The sequence below is a fragment of the Glarea lozoyensis genome (assembly GCF_000409485.1).
Source record: "Glarea lozoyensis ATCC 20868 chromosome Unknown GLAREA1, whole genome shotgun sequence".
Classification (NCBI taxonomy): domain Eukaryota; kingdom Fungi; phylum Ascomycota; class Leotiomycetes; order Helotiales; family Helotiaceae; genus Glarea; species Glarea lozoyensis.
Genome location: NW_007360983.1, coordinates 1,183,841 through 1,210,523, shown reverse-complemented (window position 1 = coordinate 1,210,523; position 26,683 = coordinate 1,183,841). Strand labels below are relative to the sequence as shown.

Below are 26,683 nucleotides of genomic sequence, written 5' to 3'. Positions count from 1 at the left end.
ATGGCTGGATCGTGCAACTGAGTGTAGAAAATCTGGCATTAGATGAATCTATCATTTGAAGTCGAGCAAGGAGTTGAGGATGAATTTTAGGGACCAGCAAAAGAAGGCAACATGAACATGAGACAGCATACAAGAAGGAGTTGAGGTCTTGACTGCTTAGAAGACGGGAACTGGTCACGTCATGAATATTTTTGAGGAAGAGTACTGAAGATCTAGACTCTGCGCAGATGTTCACCCCTCGCTTGTTGGGCGGCGATTTAGTGCGAAACTGAAATCATCAATAACACCTCGGAGGTGTTGAAGAATAACATCCCATCTTTACAACTTTACATCCCACTTGTGGAAAATCACAAGCGTCAGAAGAGGAAATCAACTGTGCGGTAATCATAGGCGCATTACATTGGAATTGGACGATGAGATGGAGCTGTCTGCATTTTTCTAACATCATCTGCGCAAGGCCAATACTCCTTGTAACTTCAGTGCATCATTTATTGCGCTATAAACTTGTTAACAAGACCAAAAAGGGTCCACGGCTATCTTCTATCTTCTTACTCTAGTCTTATCTCTGTTCGCTCCATTCGAACCGTTCGTGATAAGAAATCCCTCTCGAAAGGGCAAAATGAGCTCCATAATAGTCCAACTCCTCTATATCATATTACTAAGTATCGAGATTCTCAAAACTCATTAATCTACAGCATTGTTTCAATTTCGCGGAAATAGGTTCTTTTAGAAATTGGCGTGGACAACCACGTGATAATACACCCCTTTAACACCAGATCACTAAGGATACTGACGTACTTCTAGTTCTAGACCCCGACAGAAATAAAATTTCTACCACTACCTTTAATCTTATTTTAAAAGGGTTAGTTTCTCACCCTAATATTAACCTCCTAACCATAACCAGTAACTACCCTAAAAGGATCAAGAAGATATAGTGGGCCTTTTCTCCTACGCGGAAAAACCAGAACTTTTCTCATTAATCTATTTTTTCAATGAAATTCTACTTCAACGAAACCCTGCAATGAACTGTTATGGCATTGAGTCTAATTTCTTCTGGAGCTGTTGAATCTTTCGAATAGTCCAGCTATAATCATCAAGGTACCTCATCTCATAGCATAGCGTGTTAATGAACAGTTCTGACTGTCTATAGTCCGTGGCTCGAAAGAAATCAAAACCCGTTCGTATGCTCTCTAACGCGACGCTCGATTTCACACCCAATGCGCATCGCTTCTTTGCGGCTTGTGCGCGACATGACCAAAAAGAAGGCAATAAAATTGCCATATACTTGTCCAGTACCAGGGTCGAGTACTTTCTCACCATCCTCCATAAGATTCGCGCTCTTGACAACGTGGTCACTAAGGTTCTCACTTTGACTAGAACCTTGTGAGTCTGACTCCAACACAGTTTTGCAAATGTCGCCATATTTATAGACGCCTCCCTTCTGGGCCGAGACGAACAGCAGTTGCATGTGGTACTGGGGTCCGCCAACGAAAGGCACAGATAAGAATGCAATGCGCTGCTTGTCACCTAAGGCGTTCAGGAGGGCGATGCTATAGTATGATACGCCATATGTGTGTGCGGTGGCTTCAATTTCTTGCCAGCCTGGTGCGCGAGGGTTGATCTCAAGGAGGAACACATCCTTAGGCTGTGTCGTTGTGGTTGGTGGCATTCTAAACTGCAACTCGACGAGTCTGTCTCCGTCAGAATCCTTAGCGTAGTAACAGCTCGAGTTACGAAGCTTGGCCTCAATGTGGAGCACCGCGTTTCGAAAGCCTGCAGCAAGCGCAAGCTCGTGCAGTCTTTTCTGCAACGATTTCAGCTCGGATGAAGGAAGAGCTGATGGTAGCATATTTGACGTCTCAACAAAGTTAGCCACCCGAGCTCCGCGTTCGTTACTGTCGTAATCTCCAGCGCTGGGAAAGTCGTCGTTGACCTCGAAAAAGACAACTTTGCCATCAACAAGGACCATGTTGGCGTCAACTTCGGGTCCATCAATATACGTCTCTATTACAACGTCGTGGCCGTGCCAAGCTGTGAAAGACTCACGCCATAGCGAAGTGACCTTTTCATGTAGCTCCTTCTGGTCTGCCACTTTCCAAACTCCCTCGGATGACCAACCCTTGGAAGGTTTCACAATAAGAGGATACAGAAGCTTTGATCCTTCCTCAGAGAGCACTGCTTCTAGATCAGCTGGGCAGCTGACGAGTCGGCAGAAAATGTTTTTGTCAAGCTGCCGTGTTGCATACTTATTCTGAGCTAAGCCTACGGATTCTGGAGGCGAAGTGTTGAAGCCCAACTTTGTTGCTGCGTGGGCTATAATCGTATGGAGATGCTCCTCAACACTCAAAATTCCATCGAGGTGTTGCTCTTTTGTGTTGGTACTTTGATATTCAGTCACCGCCAGCGCGATGCGTTGGGTAATTTCTGCATTTACAGTCATGTCCAGAGGCACGAATTCTTCTCGAAAATTTCTATATATCTCATCAGACAGCCAGTGGCCGGCGTTGTCGAACACGACCAGCGCTATATTCAGCGACGCCGCGGCCACGAGAAATCCATGTACCTTCAGCAAAGAACCAGCGCCGACGAGCGCCAGGCGCTTTCGAGGTATTAGGCTCAGCGAGAGCCATGGGTAAGACAGACGTTTCCCCAACTCATCGTTAATTGCCGTCGACCTAGCTGCAACAGATACTGAGCTGTCGTCCCGGATCACGATCGCTCCGTAGCAGTACTCTAGCAAGCCTGAGAAGCTCATAGACTGGTATGCTTCGGCAGTACAACCTTCAATATGCTGCCCTGGAGCGACAAAGCCTTGGACTTTGGTCACGTTCAGGCAGTCAACCATGCGCCGGTCAAGAAAGTCGGACTGGATTATGTATCCAGACTTGACTGATAGCAAGAGCTTGACTAGGTTGTTTCCCTCGGGGACGTGGTCTAGCAGGAATTGCATCGCTACAGATGGATCACATCCTTCGCTTGAGCACTCAATCGAATTCTCGAAGCTGCTGTCTGGGTATATATTGACGACCACAGTACCAGTTCCCTCTGGTAATTTGTCGAGACTCCATGTCCATGTTGCCTCTACAGGCACATTATTTAGAGCTGCTGCACTCGTTATATTAGTGTTTTGCAACGTTCAAATTTTGACAAAACTTACCCATCTTTTCTTATTTCGGTTTATTTTGATTAACTTCTCCTGTTTGAAAGGATACCTCGAGTTTTGGCTTCGACAAACTCCACCAACAGTTTCCTTGTTGGAACATGATCAAGTGAATACGACGATTTTGTCACTGGAAATTATTGGTGTGTGTTGTTGGTTTGCAGAAGTGTTCCGATGCGGGTCACCAACCGGCAGAATGAATATTGATTCGATAATACAGGGGAATCGTAATCTTACAATACAACGTAGTATAGCGAGTGTTTACTTGTGGAGCATAACCTTCAGTCATTACCTATAGGTACTTATCTAATGCGGCCAACAAATCATAGCACCCTGGTCCTCTCAACTTGAGACCATTTAGGTACTCGGTGATGTGCAAAATTATTTTCTTTCCTGGGTAGCGCAAAACTGAGTGCAACCCCCAAACAAGAACGCTTTTATGATTTTTGTGCTCCAGTATAGTTCTTACAATGGATTTACGGTAGTAATTGGAGAGTAGTTTTGGAATACTTCACGAAAAGCTTTTCGGACGTAATGAATGACACTACGATCAAAGTGAGCCAATACTGAGGGAATAATTACATAAAAGAACTTCGAGCGAGGGAGGCTCTCTATAAGAAGACCTCCACGCCGGCTCTAAGACTATTTTGTCTTTTCTTTTCTTTTATCTTTCCATCGTATTAGCCGATAATTTAAGACATAATATAGACACATGATCTCATGTACTTTCAAAGTGAATATCAAGTTTGGAAAATGCCTGAATTGATACAGAGTCACGTGATGGTCCCCCCCTGACAACCGCTATTGGCTCCTGCTCTTGTAGCAATCTTTGCCAAGCTATCACCAACAGTGTGTGCCTTATTGACAAGCTTTCCTGCATTAGTCTCTACGGCACATGATCGATTTTGGACCCAGAAACTATTCTGTACTTTGAATCTCTTCTACCTTCCTTTCCCAGTATCGCAAAAATAGTGAGCAGGTATTAGATGGCATCCAACACGGAAGAACCAACATTACCCGTCACTCCCCTTACGACCTTCCGTCTCTTCCCAAGGCTTCCACTAGAGCTTCGTCGCTGTATTTGGAAGTTCGCCGCATTTGAAGCGCGTCTTCTGGAGTTACTGCCTCATGCCGATGCATTTGGCAGACCATATTACCTCTTTACTTCTAGCCCTACACCTGTCACTTTACACGTTTGTCGAGAGTCTCGCTCTGAAGCGCTCGCCATTTTCAGCAAAGCTTTCTCTATTGTTTGCAAATTTACCGAAACCAAACAACGATATATCTGGACAAATTTCTCTGTGGATACCATAAAGATTGAACAGTACTATTTACGCGACGTTGAAAGGGGAGAAAGAGCATCTATACGCCGACTCAGAGTAAAAGCAGACCATCCTGAAACTTTCAAAGATGTGTGCTATCCATACGATTATGAGATGAATGCAAGAGCTTAGAGATTTGGTGTTTTTAACTAAGGGCGGAGTGTTCCGGTGGAGTTCATGGGTCAGAATCATGACGGAAGATTTTAAAAAGTGGTTTGGTGAGGTAGATGGATGGAAGTGTCCAGAAATTCGAATTGTTCAGGAGTCAACAGGCGACGAGATGAATCTTCATAATTGGAAGGCAATATCGAACAGAACAAGGGGTGGTACCAGTCGGGCAGGAGGCAGAGGGGGAGGCATCAGTGGGGCAAGTTGAAACTTGAAGGGACCCCCACGTCTTCATAAGCTCAGTTCCAAAGCCAGCACGAGACATTGAATCTCTGTCTGAAATGACCTTTGTTGTGCATCTCAATAGTTTCTGGGCTTGGTTTACTGAACGTAATCTCGACGGTGGGTTGGCGTCGACGAATGGTAATGCTGGTTTGGAGCAGAAGTACCCGCATTTCATGAACACATCACACATAAACTCAAGCACAATTAGCCAAACAGAAATCTCCCTCCCAAAAGATGCCAGGATATTGTACTGATTTAAGCTAATTAACGGAGGTCGCATGCTAAGCGACCAATTCATTTTCAGGTGACCGACTGTTGCCCCACTACAGACTACCTTTGAACATCACCATGAGCGTTCGATGTATGCTTTTAACTATTGGTGAAAATCCATCTCGCTCACGTTTCATGTACTTTTGTAGAAAGAAGAAGCTACAGTTCCAAGGAGTAGGTAGTTTTACAGATTTTTGGCATGTGCAAATCTCAATCAACTTTCAGTATCTGATGTGTGAGTGTCTTCCGGAACTAAGCAAGGATGGCTACAGTGATTTTCCCCAGTATTTTTGTGAGAGTTTAGTTATATTGTATTGCTAGCTGGACGTGTCAGATGTGTGTTTTTGGGCATGTTTGGTGGACTTTTGGAAATATGCCTCTGCTCCTGCCGACTATTTTTTGTAGGTAACACTTTTTTGGGAGAATACAGTCTTCTTATTGAGGGTTTCAGCCATATATGAGATGTGTGATTAGGTAGTTCTTGTTCGTGCTAGGAACTGAAGATTGCTTTGGATTAGGGGGACTTGACAAGGAATGAAAATGGAGTCGAGATGTTTCAAAACCAGTGCTTCATGCATGTGATTGTGAACAACAATGCAGAAAGTTCCATATATCTATCAAATTACAGAAAATCCGGGTATAGATCACATAGTCTCGGCGTAAGGGGGTTAAATGATAGTTCAATCTTTATACCAATAAGCTGCTGTATCAGAGAATTTATTCACCTTCAATTCTTGGGTCATTAAGCTTCAACTCATAATTATTACATCTTTCAAACCGTTTTATTCTTGGCTGTTCAGTGAATAAAGTGATTAAATATATCTTATATTCACACTTCAGATAAATACCCTTTAAGGGCATAGGTTCCTCATTATGAATCACGTTCTAGAACAGAGTCAAGTTTAATAATGCAGGCAATTTCTGAGTTGTTTCCAATTCCTCGATCTCATATGTTATCCTCATGTGAATGCTTTCCCTTAGATCACGGATATCACCTTATCAACCGATCAATTGCGTAACATCAATCTCTTTATTTATTCTCATCTCAACATGAAGTCTAATCTTACACAAATTTTTCCTTCATACCCAATTACTCCAACTGAAAGTAAACCGAACTAAATCCACATCTCAAACCATGCGTTTCTTTCTAATTCTCAGCACGCTCATCTCGGTCTCCATCGCATTAGCCTTGCCAGCTTCTGACGACCTAGCTGTAGGCACCAAGGTCATCAAGGTACTTCAAGCCTCTCTCTCATAATGCCAACTAACAAATCAGGGAAAACTTCTCTGTTGTGGAACCAAAAACTTCGGATTCCCCTACCCATCCACTAGTCTCAACACTCAAGGCATTTCCTTTGCCCACGCATACTTGTCTGTCCCCCAAGTCTCGTTCACCCATAACTCAATTTGCGCTAACCCCTCCAACAGAAATACAGCAGGAACAGCATTTATTCCGCCAGGATGTGAAAATATCGGTGCTTGTCTCGGGGGTTCCACAATACTGATCTGCAACTATGTAATCACCCCTTATCAATCTCTCTGCCGGTCTAATGAAAGATAACAGAACCAGTACGCGATTATACCAAAGCGCGAGCACTTACGTAGCCTCGCAAAGACTATAGAGAATAGATGCATGAACAAAAATACGCAGAAACTTTGTGGACAGATGTCTGACACAGAGGATAATTATGTTGTGATTATTCGAGGCTGCTAGGCATTGGAAGTGGATGGGTTTCGGATGGGTTTGGATATTATCATGATGTTGTCTCTGAAAGATTCATTTTGGATTTGGGAAAATAGTAACGATCATATTGTTTCTTTTCAGGATGTTCAGGGGAACTCAGTATTCAAGCAGGCTTGATTTTGGGTGGATTTTTTTATTTTATTCTAGGGGACCGGAGTGGCTTTGACATGGAGGGCTGTAATTAAATTGGTTTTGGGCTAGACAGATTACGGATAATTGCAAGAAAAGTACTGAGTAAACGGTGTTACGGTTCAATCATTAGAAACAGCCAAGTAAAAAATATTCAAGACTCTCCCAGGACGAGCGACTGAGATACCTACCTCATGAAGTACGCATGTCTACGAGATGGTGTCACGTGTGCCTATCATCGTCAAACTATCATACTTGTAGCAGAAACCTCGACAGAACCCTTCCTAATTTTCATAACATTATGTACCTCTTCCTGCGTCTACCCAATGAAGTCTGCACTTAGATAAGAGGGATTGTTGCATTTATACTACATAATTCAGATTTTCCAATTTCTTGAAAAAAGTACTATTGGTCCCCACTGGGAGTCCCGCTTGGAGTGTCCTCTATTGCACCACAAAAAGGGCTTCATCGGATTAGAATCAGGGTTTGACTATCTGTTTCACTTAATATCTAGAGAATAGTGAGGTCAAAAGCGGGTGTGTGAACACGATACTCGTGAATGAGAGAGAACTAGTTCGGCAAAGGATGGTGGACATCAAAAGAAAGGATGCCTCTGAGTACGCATTTGCACTGCGAAGAATGAGGCAAAGAAGCATCTTGAAAGAATCTTTCGTAACATACGCTGAAGAATCCTCGGACCAATTGATCCTAACAAAGCAACGGTGGAGTCGTCTGCGTTCAAGGAGATAGCAGATTGCAATTTACAGATACCCATCCTCAAAACAAGGTAGGAAAGGTCGGTAGCGGTCGCTGAAAGCCATTTCCAAGTTATATATGTTGAGCGGGGTTTGAACTACTACAGTATTCATCAAGATGTTACACACTTAACTGTCCCGAAGTCGATTTCGAAATACCTCGGAAATATGATTATTTCTTTGGGTAACTAAAATCTTGTACCCAACTTAAACCTTTGTCTTCTTTCAAGTAACTTTTACTTCTCATCAAACAGTGTAATTGAATGATCATGTCTCGTGATAATAAACGAACCCTGAAACTTCCCAGCTGGGCTAGTCGCATTGAAGTTTTCCTGAAGACCCTTTAGTGTAAATAATCACCATCTTGCAGTATTTTCTGAACCGCGTTGCCTTCTATTCCATTAAAAGGATTCGATAGCAATGCCAGGCAGAAGCAGACAAGTTCTTTTACAGCATAGGGTAAATTTATTGGATTTTCAAATGCGGTGTCTGCAAAGTCGATCTGTCGCACGAATAGAGCAATTACGTACGAAACACGAAATAGATATGTAAGGCTGAGTTTCTATTACTCAAAGTTTACTCAATTAACCTTTAGGAGTTTATCTCGCGCTCGCTTTCACGCTGTGCCGCCGAGATAATACGGTGTAAAATTGTGCCACTCAATTTATCCGGAACGAATAATCAAGCAACATTTGGGTCCGAGAGGAAGCCAAGAGACTATGTAACATTCTTCATGATATTGAATGTCGGAGAACTTACTCTGAAAGGGGTCTTCTGTGCGGGGTTAATAGCCCCAGCCTTACTGGAAATGAGATGCGTAGAAACTCACATGCTCTAAGCCAATGTGCTGCCATCTATATATTCTCGTCCCTTTTCTTTAATTCGAATTACAAAAATCTTTGTTTTTGAAACGCGACTAGGAGTTAGACGCTACCGAAAACCTATTTCATCAAATCTTTATCTCCTTGCTCATCACCACAAATCACACACACAGACCCTACCCTTCCCAAAATGAAAACCACCACCATCCTCCTCCCCCTCGCCCTGACCCTCCCTTCCATCTGGGCATGGGAATTCGAAGTAGGCTCCTCCTACTACTACGGCTCCTCCAACAAAGGCTGCACCGCAAAGAACATGCCCGAAGGCACCTTCTGGCGCTGGGACCGCGATCCGAGCGAGGACTGCTGTCTGCGTCTGTGGGCGAACAATGCTTGTTCGGGGAATTATATTGGGTGGACGTGTGATCCATATGATCATAGGACGACGAATTATATGCGGGCGTTTAAGGTTACGAATTGTTGAATTTGGTTGGGGGAGGGAGAAGAGAGGGGGTGAGATGAGGGTGGAGGTGGGTGGAGGTGGGGTTGGGATTTTGAGATGTGAGGGGCTGTTATGGAATGGGAGGGATGAGAATGGGTTGAAAGTGCAGATACCTTTTAGCACGAATGCAAACCCAGCCTGGCTCTGCTTGTCTGCTGGAATCATGAACGTCATGACGAGAGTTTCCTTGCATAGGTTGTGAGATGTAGCTGCAAACTCGCTTCACCAGTCGATCCTATGATGAGGCCATAGTGTGAAATCATCGTCCACCGTATCATATGTGCTTTTGGCAGTTGGGCACTGCTCATATCTTGCTTGGTCAGTTTAGGTAGACGAGACCCTTGAAATAAGCGAGACAATGGCTCCCTAGAGCACGTTGAAAAATAAACAACGTGGTAGCTACAGCAACACCAGCTGAGCATCGTCTAACACTTTCAAGGCTGCAAGTGATTACCCCATCTATTCATTATTATACAACTCCCTCTCAAGAATAAACCGACTGATGCCCTTCGTAACCAGCTTCTCCAACGCCTCCCGATCCTTCCTCTGCGCAGCCTCCCTAACCTTCGTACTACTAACAGTCTCCTCGCCCTCCTTCCTCCCCTCAAACATAACGCACTTCCCCTCCCCAAACCACTCGGTCCTCCCTCCAATCCTACTCAAACTCCCATCCTCCAAGCTCTCCCCAAGCGCCGGCGTAGCAGCCATCCCATCCACAACCTTCATCCTCCCCTCCCTTAAATTCGACAGAAAATTGTCCTGTTCATCCTTCCCACCCCAAGAATCATCCGTCCGATACGTAACCTCTAAACGATGTTTCTCCAGAAACGGAACGAGACTCTCGAGATTATGTTTTGGGGGATAGTATTTCGGACTTAGCAATCTGATAATGGTGTCATATCCGATTAAATGGACTTGTTCCGCCACCTCCCCACTTTCCCTGGCGTAGATTTCGGCGACTTCCATATCCTTGGCTTTGTCGACGAAATATGGGTATTTAGTAACTGCGATGTCTACATTGATATCTTCTGCCTGGGATTCAGAGTAGATTTTAGAGAGGACTTCTTGCGCGAATATTTCCATCATGCATAATCTTTCTTCGAAAGGAGCGGGTTTGGGTGCTTTATCTGCGTTTTGGGTTGCGAGAAGAAGGACTAGTCTTCGGGGTGAGGAGTTGGGTTTCGTGGTGTTGGTTGTAGATGTGAGGGATGATAAGGCGATTCGGAGATGGGCTAGCGTTGGTGGGTTGAAGGAGGAGTCGAGGACATGGAGGGTTTTGGGGGGAGTTTTGAGAACCCCCGAAGCTTTTGAGGAGCTGGTGGGTGAGCTTGATATGTCTGATGGCACGGATGCGAGGACTTTGAATGTTGATTTGGAGGCTGCGAAGGAGGACAGGAGGGACCGATAGTGGGGTATCCGTTGTAACATATTCTCAATGTCGACAGGAGCTTCTGATGTAGGATTTGTAGATTCGGGCATTTTATATGTCCTTTATGTATCAATAGCTACATATGATCTCGCCGATGAAGTAATTGTGGCCCAACGAGCGTCCATGCAATTGCCAGTTGGGTTTGATTCAAGCAGCTACGAACATATCCGGTCAACAGAGGATCGTTCGACGTCGTTTGCAAGAGTTTACCTACAAACAGCACGGAGGGAAGACGATTGGCTGTATACGATATAAATACTAAGATTGGTTGCGATAAGATCCGAGATCTTGGTAAACGCGGGGTGTTGAAGATCTCCAACAAAGGGGGGAGGCTCGGCAACCGGAATAGCCAATCAAGTCACGATCTTGGAGCCTGACATGCAAGGCTACGAGATGCGGGCCGAACCTTCCCGCTGACGACATCGAAATTTGATGGGTAACACCACGTTTAGGTAAAGCACTGTAGCACATACTTCTAAATAACCTCAATGTAACATACAAGCTCTTTACAAGACTATCAGTCTTCTCTTTATACATCTCACCGGACGACCAACGAAGAGAAATCCGACATGGTGCTCATTCAAAACTGGTATCCCCCATCGCGGGCCAATTGGGAGCTTCTCGTGAACGGATTTCAATATTTCCCTCTCGTACGTTTACCCCTCAATAATCACACATCTAAAAACGATTCCTAACAATGATATACAGATAACACTCGTTCAATGGGCAATTAAATGGTATCCAGCAGGCAAAACATCAACAACAAACCGCTTTAACATCCCTGGGAAAATCGCTTGGATCACGATGGAAGCACCAGGGTTTTTGACGTTATTATATGTCATGAACACGCTTCCCGGAGAACTAGGCCTCAAATCCTTACCGTGGGAGAATAAAGCTATGGGTGGTTTATTCGTCAGTCCACGCCTTCCAGACTCACCTATACATACCAATGACTAAATCATTTCCATGCAGACAATCCACTACATCTACCGCTCCATCATCTCCCCCCTACTCAACCCATCCATGTCCCCCATCCACCCCCTCGTCTGGGCCTTCGCCATCGCATTCCAAGTCGTAAACGGGCTGTCAATCGGCGGCTACCTCGGCGGCCACGGCCCAACCACGCGTTTCGACTGGCAAGGGCGCGCGGACTTCAAGACCGGCGGACGCATGGAGCTCGGCATGATGATCTGGGGACTCGGCTTCATCGCGAACGTCTGGCACGACGACGAGCTCCGCGAGATTCGACGGGCCGCGAAGCGCAATCTGCAGAGGAAGATGGCGAAGGGAGAGGGGAAGGTGGATAAGGTGTATATGATGCCACAGAATGGATTGTTTAATTATATTCTGTATCCGCATTATTTCTGTGAGTGGATTGAGTGGGCGGGTTTTTGGCTGATGGCTGGGCCGGGTGCGACGCCGATGAGGAATTTCGTTGTGAATGAGGTTGCGACGATGTTGCCGAGGGCGGTTAGTGGGCGAAACTGGTATATTGAGAGGTTTGGGAAGGAGAAGGTTGGGAGTCGGAAGGCTATCTTGCCGGGGATTCTTTGAGAGTGGAACGAGGTGGATTTGCTTTGGCGCGCTGATATGAGAAGGACACGGAAGGGATGGCATTAATTATGACGAATTATGATGAGCGTTAGGGTTTAAGGTGCATGGATCTTGCTGGTATTGTTTAATGTAATCGCATTGTTGCGAAGTTCAGATGAAACACCGCATATCAGATGAAATGCGTGGTTGAGGGTGCACACGAGTCAATCATCAAACGCTGAGATCCAGAAGTACATGACAGAAGCGTCATCACGACTTGATCGCTCGACGTTGGATCGTCTGTCTCGCTTTGAATCGAAGAGCCCTCGTTGTTGGAAATCAAATCGTGAACTCGAGGGGGAAAAGCTCTTTTGAGAATTTAGCAGAACGGCGAGGGAAACAGCACACATGCAAATCAACCATCATGTTTCTATCTAAATAACAATACCATCGCTTCATACCAAACAAAAAACTCCAATCTCCTCCCACGTGTACATTATCCCAATATTACGCTTGTCCCAAAATCTAATTGTCATCCCATCATTATCTCATCACCACCATCCTATCCATTATGCCCACAAACCCGCATTTTCCACTCGCAGTGAACAGTACCTTAGTCCCTCGCAGCTCTAACCTTAGACTCCGAACGCATCTGTCTCCTCTTCATCAACTCCTGTCGTTTCTCCTCATTCTGCGTAGGATCATTCTCGGGATCCCCGTCTTGTCCCGGATTAGCCATCTCGTATTCCAGCATCTTGATGAACTTGTAGAAGAATACTGCGATGAGAGTTCCGAGGAAAGGTCCGACCCCTTTGATAAAAATTAGCAAGGGAAAAAGCGGTTTCATGGGGGGAGTAAGACTTACAGTAAATCCAATGCTCGCTATCGAACGTGCCAGTAACGATGCAAGGACCGATACTACGAGCAGGATTGAGCGATCCGCCGGTATAGTAAACGCCCACCATCTCCGCGATGAACAACGCAAGTCCAATTCCCACCGGCGCAATGAACGTAGCCTTATGTTTCTCCTTCGCCAGCATAAAAATCGTAAACACCAGTTCAGCCGTCAAAATCGCCTCAATAAACACACCCTGCACCAAACTCGCACCACCCGCCAGCGTCGTCCTGACATTAAGCGGAGTCGGGAACAATCCCAAAACCATAGCACTGGCAGCAATAGCGCCGACGATTTGCGCAAAGAATAGGCAAACGGCACGTACGACGGGGACGGCGCCGACGAGCACCATGCCGAAGGTGACGGCTGGGTTGAAGAGCCCGCCGGAGATGCGGAAGAAGATCCAGACGTTGACCATGAGGGAGAAGCCGAAGATGACGGAGATGTAGAGGTAGACTGCGATGTTGAAGCCGGTGGCGCCGCCCGAGGTGGTTGTTGAGGTGGCGGTCGATTGGATGTTGGCTACTTGGGTGCCAGCGAAGGCGAAAAAGAGGAACATGGTTGTGCCGACGAATTCGCCCATTGTTGCGACGAAGTCTAGGGAGTGTCAGTATGGCTGTGAGCTAATGCGGTAGAAGGGACTTACGGTTCTTGAAATCGGAGTGCATCCATTGCGTCCATGGAAGTCTCATGACTTCTTTTCGTTCCTCGGGAGAGAGGTTCTTGAAATCGATTGTGGCTGCGTTGGATGGTTTGTATCCTTTCTTGTGTTGATCGTAGTTGTAACCGTCAATGCTTTCCTGATCTTCGCTGGGTCTCTTGTACGGACTGTAACCGCCTTTCTCGAGATCTGGATCCATGCTACCTCTGAATTCTCTGCTCTCCTCGAAGTAAGGCTTCGAAGCAGAGCCTGGCCCTCGATCCCATGCGTCGACATTGCGGTAAGTGCGGGGAGGACGAGACTTCTCTCGCAAATCTGGGTGAGAACGGTATTCATCTGCACGAGAACGGGACATTGGACGATCATCATCACGGAAGTATCCATCATCTCGTGCTCTCAGTGGTCTTCTGTCAGCAGAAGATCGCTCTGAGAATGAAGGACGTTGAGAATCATATTCGCCTCCGGAATGGCGACGCATTGGGTTCTGGTGACTAGGTCGACGACGCAGACCTGCTCTGACGTTCTCTGCGTCTGTGAAGATTGGTTCAATTGGTTCTGGTGAGAAATTAGGTCGTCGAGATTCTGGATGATATATGCGTGTTGGAGAGGAGGGCATGGGCGGTGAGTTTGGTCTTTTGATGAGTTCTCCGTCCATGGTTTTACCGCCGTAGTGTATAGGAAGCTCACTGGGACCTTCACCTGACATCTCAAATTCTATCGTTGAGGATCCTACACGAGTCGAAAGTGGGATTTGATGTCCTAATGATCACTAGAAAAGTATAATAGACTTGAGAAATGTGTGGTGATGTGTATGGTGGATTGTAATAGAAGTTAAGTAATGCAGAATAGGGAAGATGGAGTGGCAATCCCTATAATATACCCATTTGCTCCTCGTGTCCTGCCTAACGTTTATCCAACCACCCCATCTAAAATCAAGGTACCATAATCTTGGTAATTTCCAGCGTTCTAATCTAGAAGAACTCCCCCCAGCCTCTTGCGTAGGATGACCCTCTAGACTCTCGAACATACCAGGTCATAACCTTAATATCTCTTGAATATAGGGGTGGGATAGAGGAAAAACGCAAAATCCAGTGCTTAGAAGGCAGGACTGCGAGTAGTAGAAAGTGTACATGATAGGGACTACCCCCGTGTAAATCAATGCATGAACACGTGTAGACCAGGACTTCGTAGTCGCAGGGATAGAATTGGTAGAGAAAGGGTGAGCACACGTGCCTCTAACATGCGATAAATAGACTATGTGACGTCAGTGAACAGACCAACAAGAGGCATTGAATAAGAAAGTTTGTAGTGTTGCTGGTGAAACAGTAGAGGAAAGGTTGGGAGAAGGGGTTATATTTCATCTCATATTTGAAGAAAATCTAGGATGAACCTCGTTGTCGACTAAGCGAGTTCTATTGCGACGTGGTCTTGTCGCGTCGACTGGTCTTTCTCAACCTCCCTCACGAAACATCCCTAGGATATCGTGGTGATTTTCTCTCGATGCCGGAAACACATCTTATGATCGCGAAAGAAGGGTCGCGGGTTGTGAGATCGACTTGATCTGTGCGATGGCTGGAGCGTGGGAGATGGCGAACGAAATGGCTAAGGTTTGAGGGTCTTTATGCGTATGTTGAAGAAAATACGAATAACAAATTGTCGGCCAAGGGAGATATTTCAGCTAATAAATGCCTGAGCACTCTTTTGCGTTCATCGCGCCGGATAGGTCGACTGTTGAGATGAAGAGATGAGAAGAGGTCGAAACATGCACGACGTTTTGCGGAAAGCCCGAAAAGTGGGGCGGTTGTTGGGCACGTGTGGGCATAGATTACTTAAACACCTTCCCACGTTATGCGGAGAGGTCTAAAAAATTGAAAGCATCATACTCACGTACTTGAATTTCTTACAATAATTTCCTCTCTTTCCATATAATCTGTGGCTTTAGATTGTAAATCCCTCTTGAATCACCCTGGTCATGTGAGAACTACTCAGTGATGTAGTTTTGTACCATTTCAGACCTTCGGAAATCTTGCTCTCTATGACAATGGGCTGTAGTTTAATCCAACGTACCGTTACCCTTTGTAATTTCAAACATTCTAAAGGCTTTTTAACAGGCCGAGGAGCTACTTAAACGTAGTTCCGACTAGTAACATCGAAATTAAATAGCAACCTCTCAGTACACAATTCTGCATGTAATAAATAGCCTAGAATAAGCCTTCATTTTGACTGACTGACAGTTGAGCCACTAATCATGTCTCCCAAGGAGTTCGAAAACAAATAGCTGTGTCTTGAGGACTCAGTTTGGTCGAGCCCTTCTCAACGGATGGTGTCACGTGAGTAACTTGCTCTCCAAAACTTCTTCTAAGATCAAGGCGAGCACTTCCTAAGCTTCTAGGTAAAATGATGTGGTGACCAAGATTCATCCAAGAGCAGACTTTATGGCTCATATGCTATCGTCGTAAGCCCTTTGGCCGCTCCAAGATAGCTCGTCAACTCGATACCCGAAATCGGTTGTGGTAATCACTTCTGATTTTAAGCAAGAAAGCTAGCAACTTGACGAAAAAAAGTATGTTTATAACTAGTGAGCGCATCGTTTCCGCTTTCCATACGCTCGCAGAGCTCCCTGAGAAGGTAGAAAGCTTGCCTGGGTTGTGTCAAGTGTCAAACGTACGCTTCAGGCTGTTCTTACATCGATAATGCCATGTAAGGTTTCGCTAAATCTTTTCGAGTTCTTCGATACATAGATGACGACATACGTGGACATGTTGCAGTTACTGTTCGCCCTCTATATCATTAAAATTAAGTTTGTAGGACTACATATCTCCATTGCTAAGGGATCCATGCAACGCAGACAACGAGATGTAAACTCAAACCCCCAAGAAAACATGTTGTTCAAGATTACAGGACTAAAGCTGTATATGAAATAACTCATTCTTTAAGAGGACGTGTTCATCATAGATGGATTCGTGTGGAATTGCCGCCAGTCATTTTCGTATAGCTCCCGCATCTTCAGAGGGAAGCTCAAGGCGTGGTTTTCACCAAGGTCGCGCGGAATAAAAGTGTCGAGAGCCGTGCGGCTGCATTCAACCTGCAGTTTTAACACATGTTTTGTCCCATACTTAAGGTTCAGAGATGATTTTGCCACTGAAAAGGTAGTTAAAAGCTACCCTTCCATGTAACTTCCTCCCCATTTATACATAGCACAATAATCTCGTGCCGTATCAACCCAGTTTTCTCGAGGAGTAAAAGTCTTATCATCGATTAGCTTACCAACTTCCCCCTCCTCAGACTCCTAACCCACCAAGGTTCTCCCTGTCGTGTAGCATGATAAACCGCATGCGAAATGGTCAAGACTTGTGTCTTGTCCAATGGCTCGGTAACGTTGAAATCGTAAACAAACCAAGCTCTCAGGCTATTTTCCGACTCACAATTCGGAAGGAAATGCATAGCATCGTGACAATCATCCCGTAAATTGTTGTTGTACGGTCGACGAAGAATCTGTTCAGCAAAATCGCATCCGAGACGATAGACCCTTTCTTGAGGGTTGGCTGGGATGTCTGTGACACAAACACGGATAACAACTCGGAGTGGAGAGTTGCTCATTGTGTCGAGGAGAAGTTGTAGGGCGAAGAAAATAGTATGCGCCGAGTTGAGGCAAGATCTTGGGCGGCGTGGTGCCACAATGTTGTCGCTTTCCCTTTGCGTCAATCTCCTACACAGGCCGTAGTAGCGTTACATGTCCGCTCATGGTACTTTACTCTTCTCTTCCCTTTTGCTGAATAGGCTCTAAAGCTACCTCTGTTGAAGTATCTTAAGCAAAATATATGATATGGTAAGAAGAGTTGAAACTTCCAAGGTTGTCGACTTTCCGTACCTATAGGTTGATTGGACCCACATCAGGATCTAGTCCCAATCTGTTAGTCACGTGGGCATCAAATCCTTATCTTTTCCTGCCTCTGCCGACCTCACAATACAACAACATACAATGATTGCCGCATTCTACAATGTTTATATCATACCGGGCAAGCATACTACAGTGGACCGGCATAGGGAGTATTAAACTATTGAGGCCGTTCAGAGGCAAATAATTCGCCATGGTTTACAAGAAAGATTGTCCCGTTTGTATGTTCTTCACGATGGAGCGGGCCGTAGACCTTGGTAAATGGTTCGCGCCTCAATAAATGTAAGTTGCTTTTTCCAAGCCCTGGAGCTGATTGGGAGCCGAGCTCTCAGCTTCTTTTGTTTCGTTGCAGCCAAAGTGGAGCGGCTGCGGGCGCTTTCGATAGCCTCACCAGCCTACCCCTCATAATCTTCTTTCTTTCGTGGAGTTGGACATTTGAACTCAATGTAAACTACTGGTTCGGTCACTATGGAGAGTCCTCGTCAAGAAATTGGGCAAAGCCCGAATCTCTCTATTTCTCGGTCTAACCTTGATCAGTCACCCGTTCAAGAGCGAGGCTGCATAGGAATTGAGCGCCATGTAAGAGACCATGGCATCACGATCTTATCGGAAGGTATTCAACCTGTAGTTGAGTAAGTTTCGCTTTGGAAAAGGTCGTTCCCAAGACGTGAAAACCCTTTGACTAACATGTATTTCTGTAGCATCTTTTTAATCCATGGTCTCCAAGGGCATCCTCAAAGAACCTTCACGTACATTGGACCACAAGAGAAAGACTCGACTCCACCTCAAAAGTCATCAAGGCTGAGGAAAATATTCAGTCGTTCTTCAAAGAAGGAATCAAACTTGCCAGTCTCCCCTCAATCACCGGTTGCAACGACAATAACGCCAAATGTCTTCTGGCCACTTGACCTTTTACCTCATGACTTTCCTCAAGCAAGAGTTGCCACATTTGGCTATGACTCAAAGGTCACAAATTGGTTCAAAGGCCCAGCAATGCAGCTTGATATTTTCTCGTATGGCGAGTCTCTCCTTAACAGTTTAGACGCTCGTCGAAGAGCTGATCCGGAGCGCCCGTTGATCTTCATTGTTCATAGCCTTGGCGGTCTGATTTTGAAAGACGTGAGTAGTATTGAACCCCCTTCAACTGCTGGCTGACCATCGTTCAGGTTCTTCGTCGCGCCAGAACTGCCGTAGACACTCGTTTCAAATCAATATACACATCGGTCAAGGCTATCTTCTTCTTTGGAACGCCTCACCGAGGAGGAAGCTACGTCAATCTCGGCTTGACTGTACGCAAACTCGCGGCCTGCGCTGGATTCGATACTAACGATGTTCTTTTACGGGATCTGAAATTCGACTCTAGTGTGGCAAAACTACTGAGAGAGGAGTTTGCTAAAATGCTGGATGAGCAGAAACCAAAGGTCTTCACTTTTCAGGAGGCCACTGGTATCTCAGGGTTTGGCCCATTATCTGGAAAAGTCTGTTTGGCCGTTGACTATTGAAATTCCAATTCTAACGGGAACTAGGTCGTCGAAGACAGCTCATCCGCGCTGGATTATGCGTACGAGCAAAAAGACTTTATTACCGGTAATCATATCGAAATGTGTCGATTCTCGGGATTTGAGGACGATGGGTATCAGAAGACCAAAGACTGCTTAATTTTGTGTTTGGATTCCATACAATATGATCTAACTCACCGTAAGCCACGATTTTCATACGTCCTATAATTTGCCACGCTCACACACAGTTTAGAATCATCTCCAGGACTACGAGAGCGTGAGTTGTCCTGATTTGTTTCATGGCCACCGGCTAAGTTCCTGGAGGTCTTCTTGCGAGTCTACACATGCCTGAAACTCAAGAACGCTTCAATCAAGTTGACGAGGCTTACGAGAGCACATGCAATTGGATTTTCGAGAGAGAAAATCTTGGATTTGTGAAATGGCTCCAAACTGGGAACGGTGTCTTCTGGATTAATGGTAAGCCCGGCTCTGGGAAATCCACTCTCATGAAGTTTGTCATCTCCAATCATCGAACCTTTCAATACCTCTACATGAACCGGCCAAAACATCGACTCATCTGGGCCGAGTTCTTTTTCAGTAACCGTGGAAAAAAGGTCCAGAAAACATTGGAAGGCTTATATCACCGTATTTTGTATCAACTATTGAAGCAAGCAGACTACTTGACACGATTTGTACAACCCATCTTCGAGAATAGCGCCGAAGCGCAGGGCGTTTGGTCTCTTATCTACCTTGAGGCGGCAATGCTAGCGATCGTGAAACAAAGGGAGGAGAAGATCAATATATGTTTGTTCATTGATGCTCTCGATGAGCAGGCTGAAAATTATGCTCAGGATTATCGGCGATTGATAGGGACTATGCAAAACTTGATTAACAATTCCGACGATAAAACAGTTCGAGTCATGTTTTGTGTCTCTAGTCGACCTGAGACATTTTTCATAGACGCTTTTGCCAGTTGGCCAGGGATTCGCATTCATGAAAATACTAATAACGACGTACGGCTTTATCTTAATGGACGACTCAATTCTTACCTGTCTTCAAGACCTGATCTGGCTTCAAACTCTTTGGCAGTTGCTTCTCTTCAGAAGACGTTTGATGAAGTGTTTACACGAGCACAGGGCGTGTTTCTGTGGGTGAAATTGGTCGCCACCGATCTCATCGAGGGCCTCATGGACGGCGACAATCCTGCACAAATTCAGCAGCACCTCTCATCTATTCCCGGCAATGGTGATCTTCACGAGTTGTATCACCGGATTCTTCTAAGCTTGAAGGACAGCTACCTCAGTGATGCCTTGGTAATGCTTCAAATAGCATACGCATCACTAGAGCCATTACCCATTACAGAATTTTTCGCTGCAGTAAACTACGTAAACCAGAGCAAAAACTCGGAACTCTCAAGTCAGTCATTCGATGAAATGGAGCGCAGGTTATTAAGTCGTTGTCGGGGGTTTTTGGAGGTGCAGACAGCATCCTGGCAGGACCAGGAATGCGAAAAGCATACTGGCAAAATCGTGCAATTTTTGCACCAGTCTCTAAAAGACTATTTAGCACAGCAGCGAAGCTTTGAGACTATGCAGCAAAAACTACGAATCAACTATCCAGCTAATGGCCACGCCCACCTGCTGAGATTTCTGACGAGTCAACACCTTCGCAGGTATGCAAGGAAGCCCGAGGATTTGTACCAACTCCCACAATTTGACCTCCGAAAATATGGAGTGCTCTACCACTCCAGAATGGTGGAGCAGACATTGGGGATACTATTTTCGGGGCCGCTTGATGCGCTCGCAAAATTCATGAATGATAATGAGCTTGCAACTGCTTATCTACGTATTGATGGCTGGGAATGTCCAGAAGGGTGGAATCCCAACTTCCTTGCTCTTGCAACGCAAGCAGGATTACTCCTGTATGTTGAAAAAGAATTGAAAAGGCTCGGGGGTCCGAGTAAACTTAAGGGCCGACCATTACTGCACTGGGCAGTCATGCCCTTACCACCTGGATTATGTACATCGCCAACCGACCCTTTCGTCCACTCCCCAGAGATGATCAGATTACTGCGAAGTCAAGGCGCCAATCTCGAAGAAGAATTTGAATACGAGACATACGGGTCCCGAACGGCATTTGGGTGGGCATTCAAGCAATTCACAATTCGAGGCGCCATCTCTGCAGTTAACCTCACAATTCTAACAACCCTGTTATCCGAAGGCGCAGATCCAGACGTCTTGTCCGATCAAACACTGACAGCCCTCCAACTCTGCATCCGCAATTCCGACCGTCTTCTCGCCAAACTCCTTCTCGATTTCCACGCCAGTATTGAAATCCTTACGGACTCAGATTGGAGACACCTCGAGCGCTTCAACAAGCCTATGTCATTTATAAAAGCGTTCCGAGATGGCGAGCTGCGAGCCAGAGATATGCCAGTCTTCGCCGAATTCTACGCGCAGGACGACGATCAGCAATCGCCTAAAACTTTGATCAAGCAGTATCCGTCTGCCAAGTTGTCGATTAGGAATAAGGAGGTGTATGTTGGGGATTGGGACTTTGTACTTCAGCATGAGAAGAGCATAAAGCGATTTTTCAGATTCTATGGTGAGGGAGAGTGGATAAGAAATGATATGCCGAAACCGCTTTCTGAGTGTGGGATTGAGACGAGGAGAGCGATACTTCTGAATTGGGCAGTGCCGCCAGATACGGTTGATTTTTGGTATTAGATGTACTCACATAACCCGAAAGTATGTTCTCTCCACGTCGGGCAGCCAATAGCATAACACGGATGATGATTTCACAGAGTGAAAACAGTGTAACGCCAAGGAAAAGTCTTCCAAATTCCCTCTCAACGAGCGACCTTCCTCGCTAATCTCCGGCGGTATACTTCCTGCCTAATAAATGCGCCTACTACTAGCTATGCCTAGCCAGTTGCCCAGTGTCCTCTTTGTGGTCCTAATATCTACGTAACATCGAGCGAACTTGATTTCGAGGCAATGTAAGTAATCAGAGCGAGGTAAATTTCGGGGAGTTTGCTGAGACAGGCTCTGACGTTCGATAGTAACGAAGGCCCAATCTAGTTGAAAGACCAGAAAACCTATACAGCATTAAAAGTTATGCAAAATTAGTAGTTTAACAGTCGTAATTCGCCCATTCTGTAGTGGCTTGGACTAAAGCTCAGAAAACAGACACATGACTAAAGATTCTAGGTCAGCATGCCTGGCCAAGTACTTTCAGCCGCCTTCTTGAAGTTGCGGCGCATCAAAAGCGCCGAAATAAGGCAAGTGTTCCGGGGAGTAGGTGAGAATATCGCTTCTCTTCAGTCTACCATACATCAGCCTCAGATGGCGGCGCGTGATTGGAACCAACAAAAAAAGAGGGTCGAAGCAACCCAACTTCCGGGAATCTGACTCCCCAAAAACAGAATTGAGTTCCCTAACCATTTCAATTGCCATTAAATCCGGCGTTCCGAGTAGAGTAGAAGGGTAGGATGGCAAAAAAATGCAAAAACATACAACAGCAGGTATTCGCTGGTGGTCACCCACCCAACTACTAATCTGCCGATCTGAGGCTTGTGTATGGCAGAGCGGACGGGATGCCCAATTCTCCTCAGTCTGTGGTCGTATGTGACAGAAGTGCTTGATTTTGGGTCTATATTGTAAAAAATAAAAGTTCTACGCAACAGCAACAATTCATCGTGAAAACCCGAGAGTCTAGACTCCCATCCCCAAGCGCTCGTGCGGCCAGGCCGAAGTCTCGTCGCTCCCCATCAACGCCACGAAAACAAGGGGGCATAAGCACTCCCCGTAACTGGTTCAAATTGCATTTCTTATCCAGTTCCCACTGATAACGCCATTTCGCAACTGATAACGCCATGCAACGTTCAGAGTACCGAGGGAAAAGCAAGCATGAGGCTTCGGCGAGTAGCGAGTACAAGTACCAACGACTGCGGCTGTTTTTCTTGGGTCCAAGAGTGCTAGAGTGTTGGCGAAAGCTTGACCTTCTTGTGAAGCTTCGACGGGATTTAATTGATACGATCGATGGCGACTTTTCGTGAGAAGAATGGGGTGGATCAGAAGGGGGAGCCGGTGTTGAGTGATTTGGAGGGGTTGGAATCGGATGGTGATACTTCTATTACTGCGCTTGTTGCGGCTGGTGAGTTTGAATTGCTGTTAATGAAGGGATGAGGCTCGAGAAAAACGGTACTAACGTGTTTTGTGTCTAGATCATGAACATGAGATTAAGCTTCGAACTATGTCGTGGCAAAAAGCCGCATGGTTGCTTTGTGGAGATCAAGTTTGTTTGGCAATCATGGCTCAGACATGGTCACTCTCGTAGGTTTTGCTTTTTCTTGATCTTCTCTTGGCGGATTTGGGGGCGCTTGGACGGATCTGAAGATATACTTCGATACATTGGATTAAGCGAGCGATTGAAGTCGTTGTGAACACAAATATTTCACTTCAAAATTTGAGAAGCATAGCTCACTTGTGCTGAAAATATTTTACAGTGTCTTAGGATGGGTCCCTGGTATTATCACCATGATCGTTGCAGGTGTACTCTTCTGGATCACCTCCCTCACAATGCACAAATACATCATGAAGCACCCTCACATCAAAGACATCTGTAAGTATTCTCGCCACCTCATATCAACCTCAACTCCAAAAGAAATCCAATCAACTAACCCTCCCAGGCGACTTCGGCTACCACATCTTCGGAAAATCGCGTCTCGCCTACGAATTCAGCGGCTTCATGCTCCTCGCCAACAACATAATCCTAATCGGCTTCCACGTTCTCACCGGCGCCAAAATCCTCAACACACTCTCCGACCACTCCCTCTGCACCGTCGTCTTCTCCGTCATCGTCACCATCATGGGCGTCGTAATGTCCATCCCGCGAACCCTCAACCACGTCTCTTTCATGTCCATGTTCTCCGCCGCCTGCATGGGCATCGCCATCCTCCTCTTCCTCGTCTTCGCCGGCATCGAAGACGCGCCTCTCTACGGCTACGGCGGCGACTATCCCTCCTTGGGCCCCGTGAAAACCTACGCTTTCCCCTTACCCGGCACCGATTTCGTCGCTTGCATGAACGCTGTGCTTAATATCTCTTTCCTCTGGGTCCCGCAAATCCTCTTCCCAACTTTCATCGCCGAGATGGAGAAACCGCAAGATTTCCCCAAATCCCTCGCCGTCTTAACCGGTATCTCGGTCTTCCTCTTCGTCGTCCCACCAGCCATCGGATTCCGCTACTTAGGCCAATATTCCACCGCCCCAGCATTCGGCAGTCTTGGCGTCGTAGCTTACAAAAAAGCATCTTTCGCATTCGTCATCGTGCCAACCCTCGTTATCGGCGTCATCTACGCCAATGTCACAGGAAAATACATTTACGGTCGTCTGATGGGCAAATCGCGTCATGCTCACAGCAACACCGTCTTAGGCTGGGGAGTTTGGATCGCTCTGATCGCCGGAATCTGGGCGCTCGGATTCATCTTCGCTGAGGTTGTTCCTAGCATGGGAGATTTCTTGTCGTTGCTCGGTGCGGCGTTTGATAGTTTCTTTGGATTCATATACTTTGCCGTTGCGTACTGGCAGATGTTCAAGGGGGGTTTGTTCAAGGGCGCATTTAGGTCCGTGATGACTGTGGTGCATATCTTTGTTATGTTGTGTGGGTTGTTCTTGTTGGGGCCCGGGTTGTATGCGGCTGTTAAGGCTATTATTGCGGATTACTCGGGGGGGACGAAACCGGCTTTTAGTTGTGCGAATATGGCTATCTAAGTTGAGATAGTTTTGGTTGGAGAGGTTATACGAAGAGGTGGTTTGGAGAGTACAGAATAATCCAAACATAATAGTCCTGGTCTTGACCACATGTCAATCTTCCCGGTGGTCTTTGATGTATGAGAAAGTGAAATGGGAAACGCTTAGGCGTAATAATTCCTCACACCAGCCACTGGAGATGGTACCCCCTCGAGATAGTTACCAAATGAAAAGAACACAGGTTTTCCAGCTATGCTTTCGATTTCTATAAAACACGATGTCTAATCCACTTAGATTCTCATACGATCCGCCTAAACCCTTCTAGTCTCACAAAATTATCAATTCAGTCTCCTCCCACCTTCACATGCCTTAAGCGAGAAAAAAGGGGCACAACATCCAAACCTCTGAAAGCAATAGAGTAATAGGCTTACCTGTTTTTTCCCATACAGTTCACCATTTTCGCCAAACAAATTGTGGCCTTCTCTGATATTCTAACACCTTAAACCTCCCATCGATATCTGACAATTAAATTTCTCCTAACTCGATAGTAATCCAGCCCCCCTACCACAAGTTTTCAAATACTAGACGAGTCCCAATCACCAATAAATCATTTCGAAAGGGTTTCTAAAACATCATCTCACCCCTCCCTGACCAGATCTCACATCCGTACACCATCACCGAGAGCATCAAACCACATATCCGTATCCGACGTTAAATATACCAAACCCCCTCCCTTCTATCCCACTCTAAGTTTACTCTCTAACATATTAAACTGCTTAACACGTATCCATTTGTTACAAAAGTACTATTATACTTAAATATTGCCGATCAAAGCCCAGATTTCTAACTTCGTATTTCCTATACTCACTTAGGTGCGATCGATACTCTTCCTAGTGGGAAAGTTTCAAACTTAACTTCCACGCCGCATTCAGTAGAAGGATAGAATATTTATGATCTAAAGAACAGCTTCTTCCTCTAAAGAAGCAAGGGAATTGAATGTGACGACTTCCCACATCTGATTTACCAGCATGTAACCCAGTAGGACCGACACTTTCGCCAGTGGGAAAGTCTGAAAATCAGTTCTCTCACCCTTCCAGTGTACAAAGACAACTCCAATGACCTGATGAGCAATTACAAAAGCGGGGAAGAGGTAGTCGTCGAAATTAACGAAATCCCAGCATCAATTCAAGAGGAATGGAGGAGGGGAACTAAGCGACACCCGCTCCCTTTTGCTTCTTATACTTCCTGTAATCCTTTCCTTTACTTGGACTTATCTAGCTTAAAATACGCACCCCATAAGGCTAGTAATCTTGTATTTACAGTCGTTTTCAGCTTCCGTCTCTACGCCTCCTTTCCCTCTTTCCAGCAAACCTCTCAAAAGTCCCCAAGCACCCCATCGTTGAGGAAACCTCCTAAGTCTTATCTCTATGTATCAAAGTTTGAATGTACACTCCCTTGATATAAAAGTACAAAACGCTACATTATGTAAAGAATCTGATTGAGAATGAAAAAGTCCCATCACTAATTACATCAGAGGAGTGGAGGGGCTAAGCGAGGTTTTGGTTTCATTAGAAAACTACGGAGGGAACATGTTTATGAGAGAAGAAAGATATGCTTCGCTCTTTTGAAGGGATCATTTGACTACCTAGATGATTCCTAAGCTTATGCGTAACTCTTCTGTTACCCCAGACGGTTCCCCACTCATCCCCATCCCCATCCCCTCTCCCTCCTCTCTCACCATCACGCACAACCCATCTCCATCTTTCCTCACCTCCCCCTCACCTCACCTTCCTCTCACCTCCCCAACTTCCCGCCAAACTTCCCGCCCTACACCCATCCTCATTCACGAACCTCAGTCCTCACCCTTTAATGTCCAAACCCCATCCTCCCCATCATTGTGCTTGCATCTCTAATGACCAATTTC

General features: G+C 45.8%; 8 protein-coding genes across 8 annotated transcripts; 4 read left to right on the top strand and 4 right to left on the bottom strand.

Annotated features, from left to right (window-relative positions):
* Positions 1-1,168: 1,168 nt before the first annotated feature.
* On the bottom strand, positions 1,169-3,161 carry GLAREA_09059 (Glutathione synthetase ATP-binding protein; the record flags this gene model as incomplete). Its single annotated transcript, XM_008078020.1, has 2 exons — positions 1,169-3,105; positions 3,158-3,161. The coding sequence occupies 2 exons, from the start codon at positions 3,159-3,161 to the stop codon at positions 1,169-1,171; spliced, it is 1,941 nt and encodes a 646-aa protein (XP_008076211.1).
* A 985-nt stretch (positions 3,162-4,146) lies between these two features.
* Positions 4,147-4,614, top strand: GLAREA_09058 (uncharacterized protein; the record flags this gene model as incomplete). Its single annotated transcript, XM_008078019.1, has 1 exon — positions 4,147-4,614. One exon carries the CDS (start codon positions 4,147-4,149, stop codon positions 4,612-4,614), a length of 468 nt encoding a protein of 155 aa, XP_008076210.1.
* Positions 4,615-9,552: 4,938 nt separating this feature from the next.
* GLAREA_09057 (Nucleotidylyl transferase) lies at positions 9,553-10,572 on the bottom strand (the record flags this gene model as incomplete). The annotated part of the gene is made up of 1 exon (XM_008078018.1): positions 9,553-10,572. One exon carries the CDS (start codon positions 10,570-10,572, stop codon positions 9,553-9,555), a length of 1,020 nt encoding a protein of 339 aa, XP_008076209.1.
* A 519-nt stretch (positions 10,573-11,091) lies between these two features.
* GLAREA_09056 (steroid 5 alpha-reductase) lies at positions 11,092-12,076 on the top strand (the record flags this gene model as incomplete). Its single annotated transcript, XM_008078017.1, has 3 exons — positions 11,092-11,172; positions 11,231-11,434; positions 11,495-12,076. 3 exons carry the CDS (start codon positions 11,092-11,094, stop codon positions 12,074-12,076), a joined length of 867 nt encoding a protein of 288 aa, XP_008076208.1.
* A 592-nt stretch (positions 12,077-12,668) lies between these two features.
* Positions 12,669-14,317, bottom strand: GLAREA_09055 (Aquaporin-like protein; the record flags this gene model as incomplete). The annotated part of the gene is made up of 3 exons (XM_008078016.1): positions 12,669-12,865; positions 12,921-13,547; positions 13,597-14,317. The coding sequence occupies 3 exons, from the start codon at positions 14,315-14,317 to the stop codon at positions 12,669-12,671; spliced, it is 1,545 nt and encodes a 514-aa protein (XP_008076207.1).
* Positions 14,318-16,869: 2,552 nt separating this feature from the next.
* On the bottom strand, positions 16,870-17,211 carry GLAREA_09054 (uncharacterized protein; the record flags this gene model as incomplete). The annotated part of the gene is made up of 1 exon (XM_008078015.1): positions 16,870-17,211. The coding sequence occupies one exon, from the start codon at positions 17,209-17,211 to the stop codon at positions 16,870-16,872; it is 342 nt and encodes a 113-aa protein (XP_008076206.1).
* Positions 17,212-17,977: 766 nt separating this feature from the next.
* On the top strand, positions 17,978-21,734 carry GLAREA_09053 (alpha/beta-Hydrolase; the record flags this gene model as incomplete). The annotated part of the gene is made up of 6 exons (XM_008078014.1): positions 17,978-18,141; positions 18,211-18,628; positions 18,676-18,987; positions 19,036-19,207; positions 19,262-19,285; positions 19,333-21,734. 6 exons carry the CDS (start codon positions 17,978-17,980, stop codon positions 21,732-21,734), a joined length of 3,492 nt encoding a protein of 1,163 aa, XP_008076205.1.
* Positions 21,735-23,048: 1,314 nt separating this feature from the next.
* Positions 23,049-24,780, top strand: GLAREA_09052 (uncharacterized protein; the record flags this gene model as incomplete). The annotated part of the gene is made up of 4 exons (XM_008078013.1): positions 23,049-23,163; positions 23,234-23,342; positions 23,516-23,631; positions 23,699-24,780. The coding sequence occupies 4 exons, from the start codon at positions 23,049-23,051 to the stop codon at positions 24,778-24,780; spliced, it is 1,422 nt and encodes a 473-aa protein (XP_008076204.1).
* Positions 24,781-26,683: the final 1,903 nt, after the last annotated feature.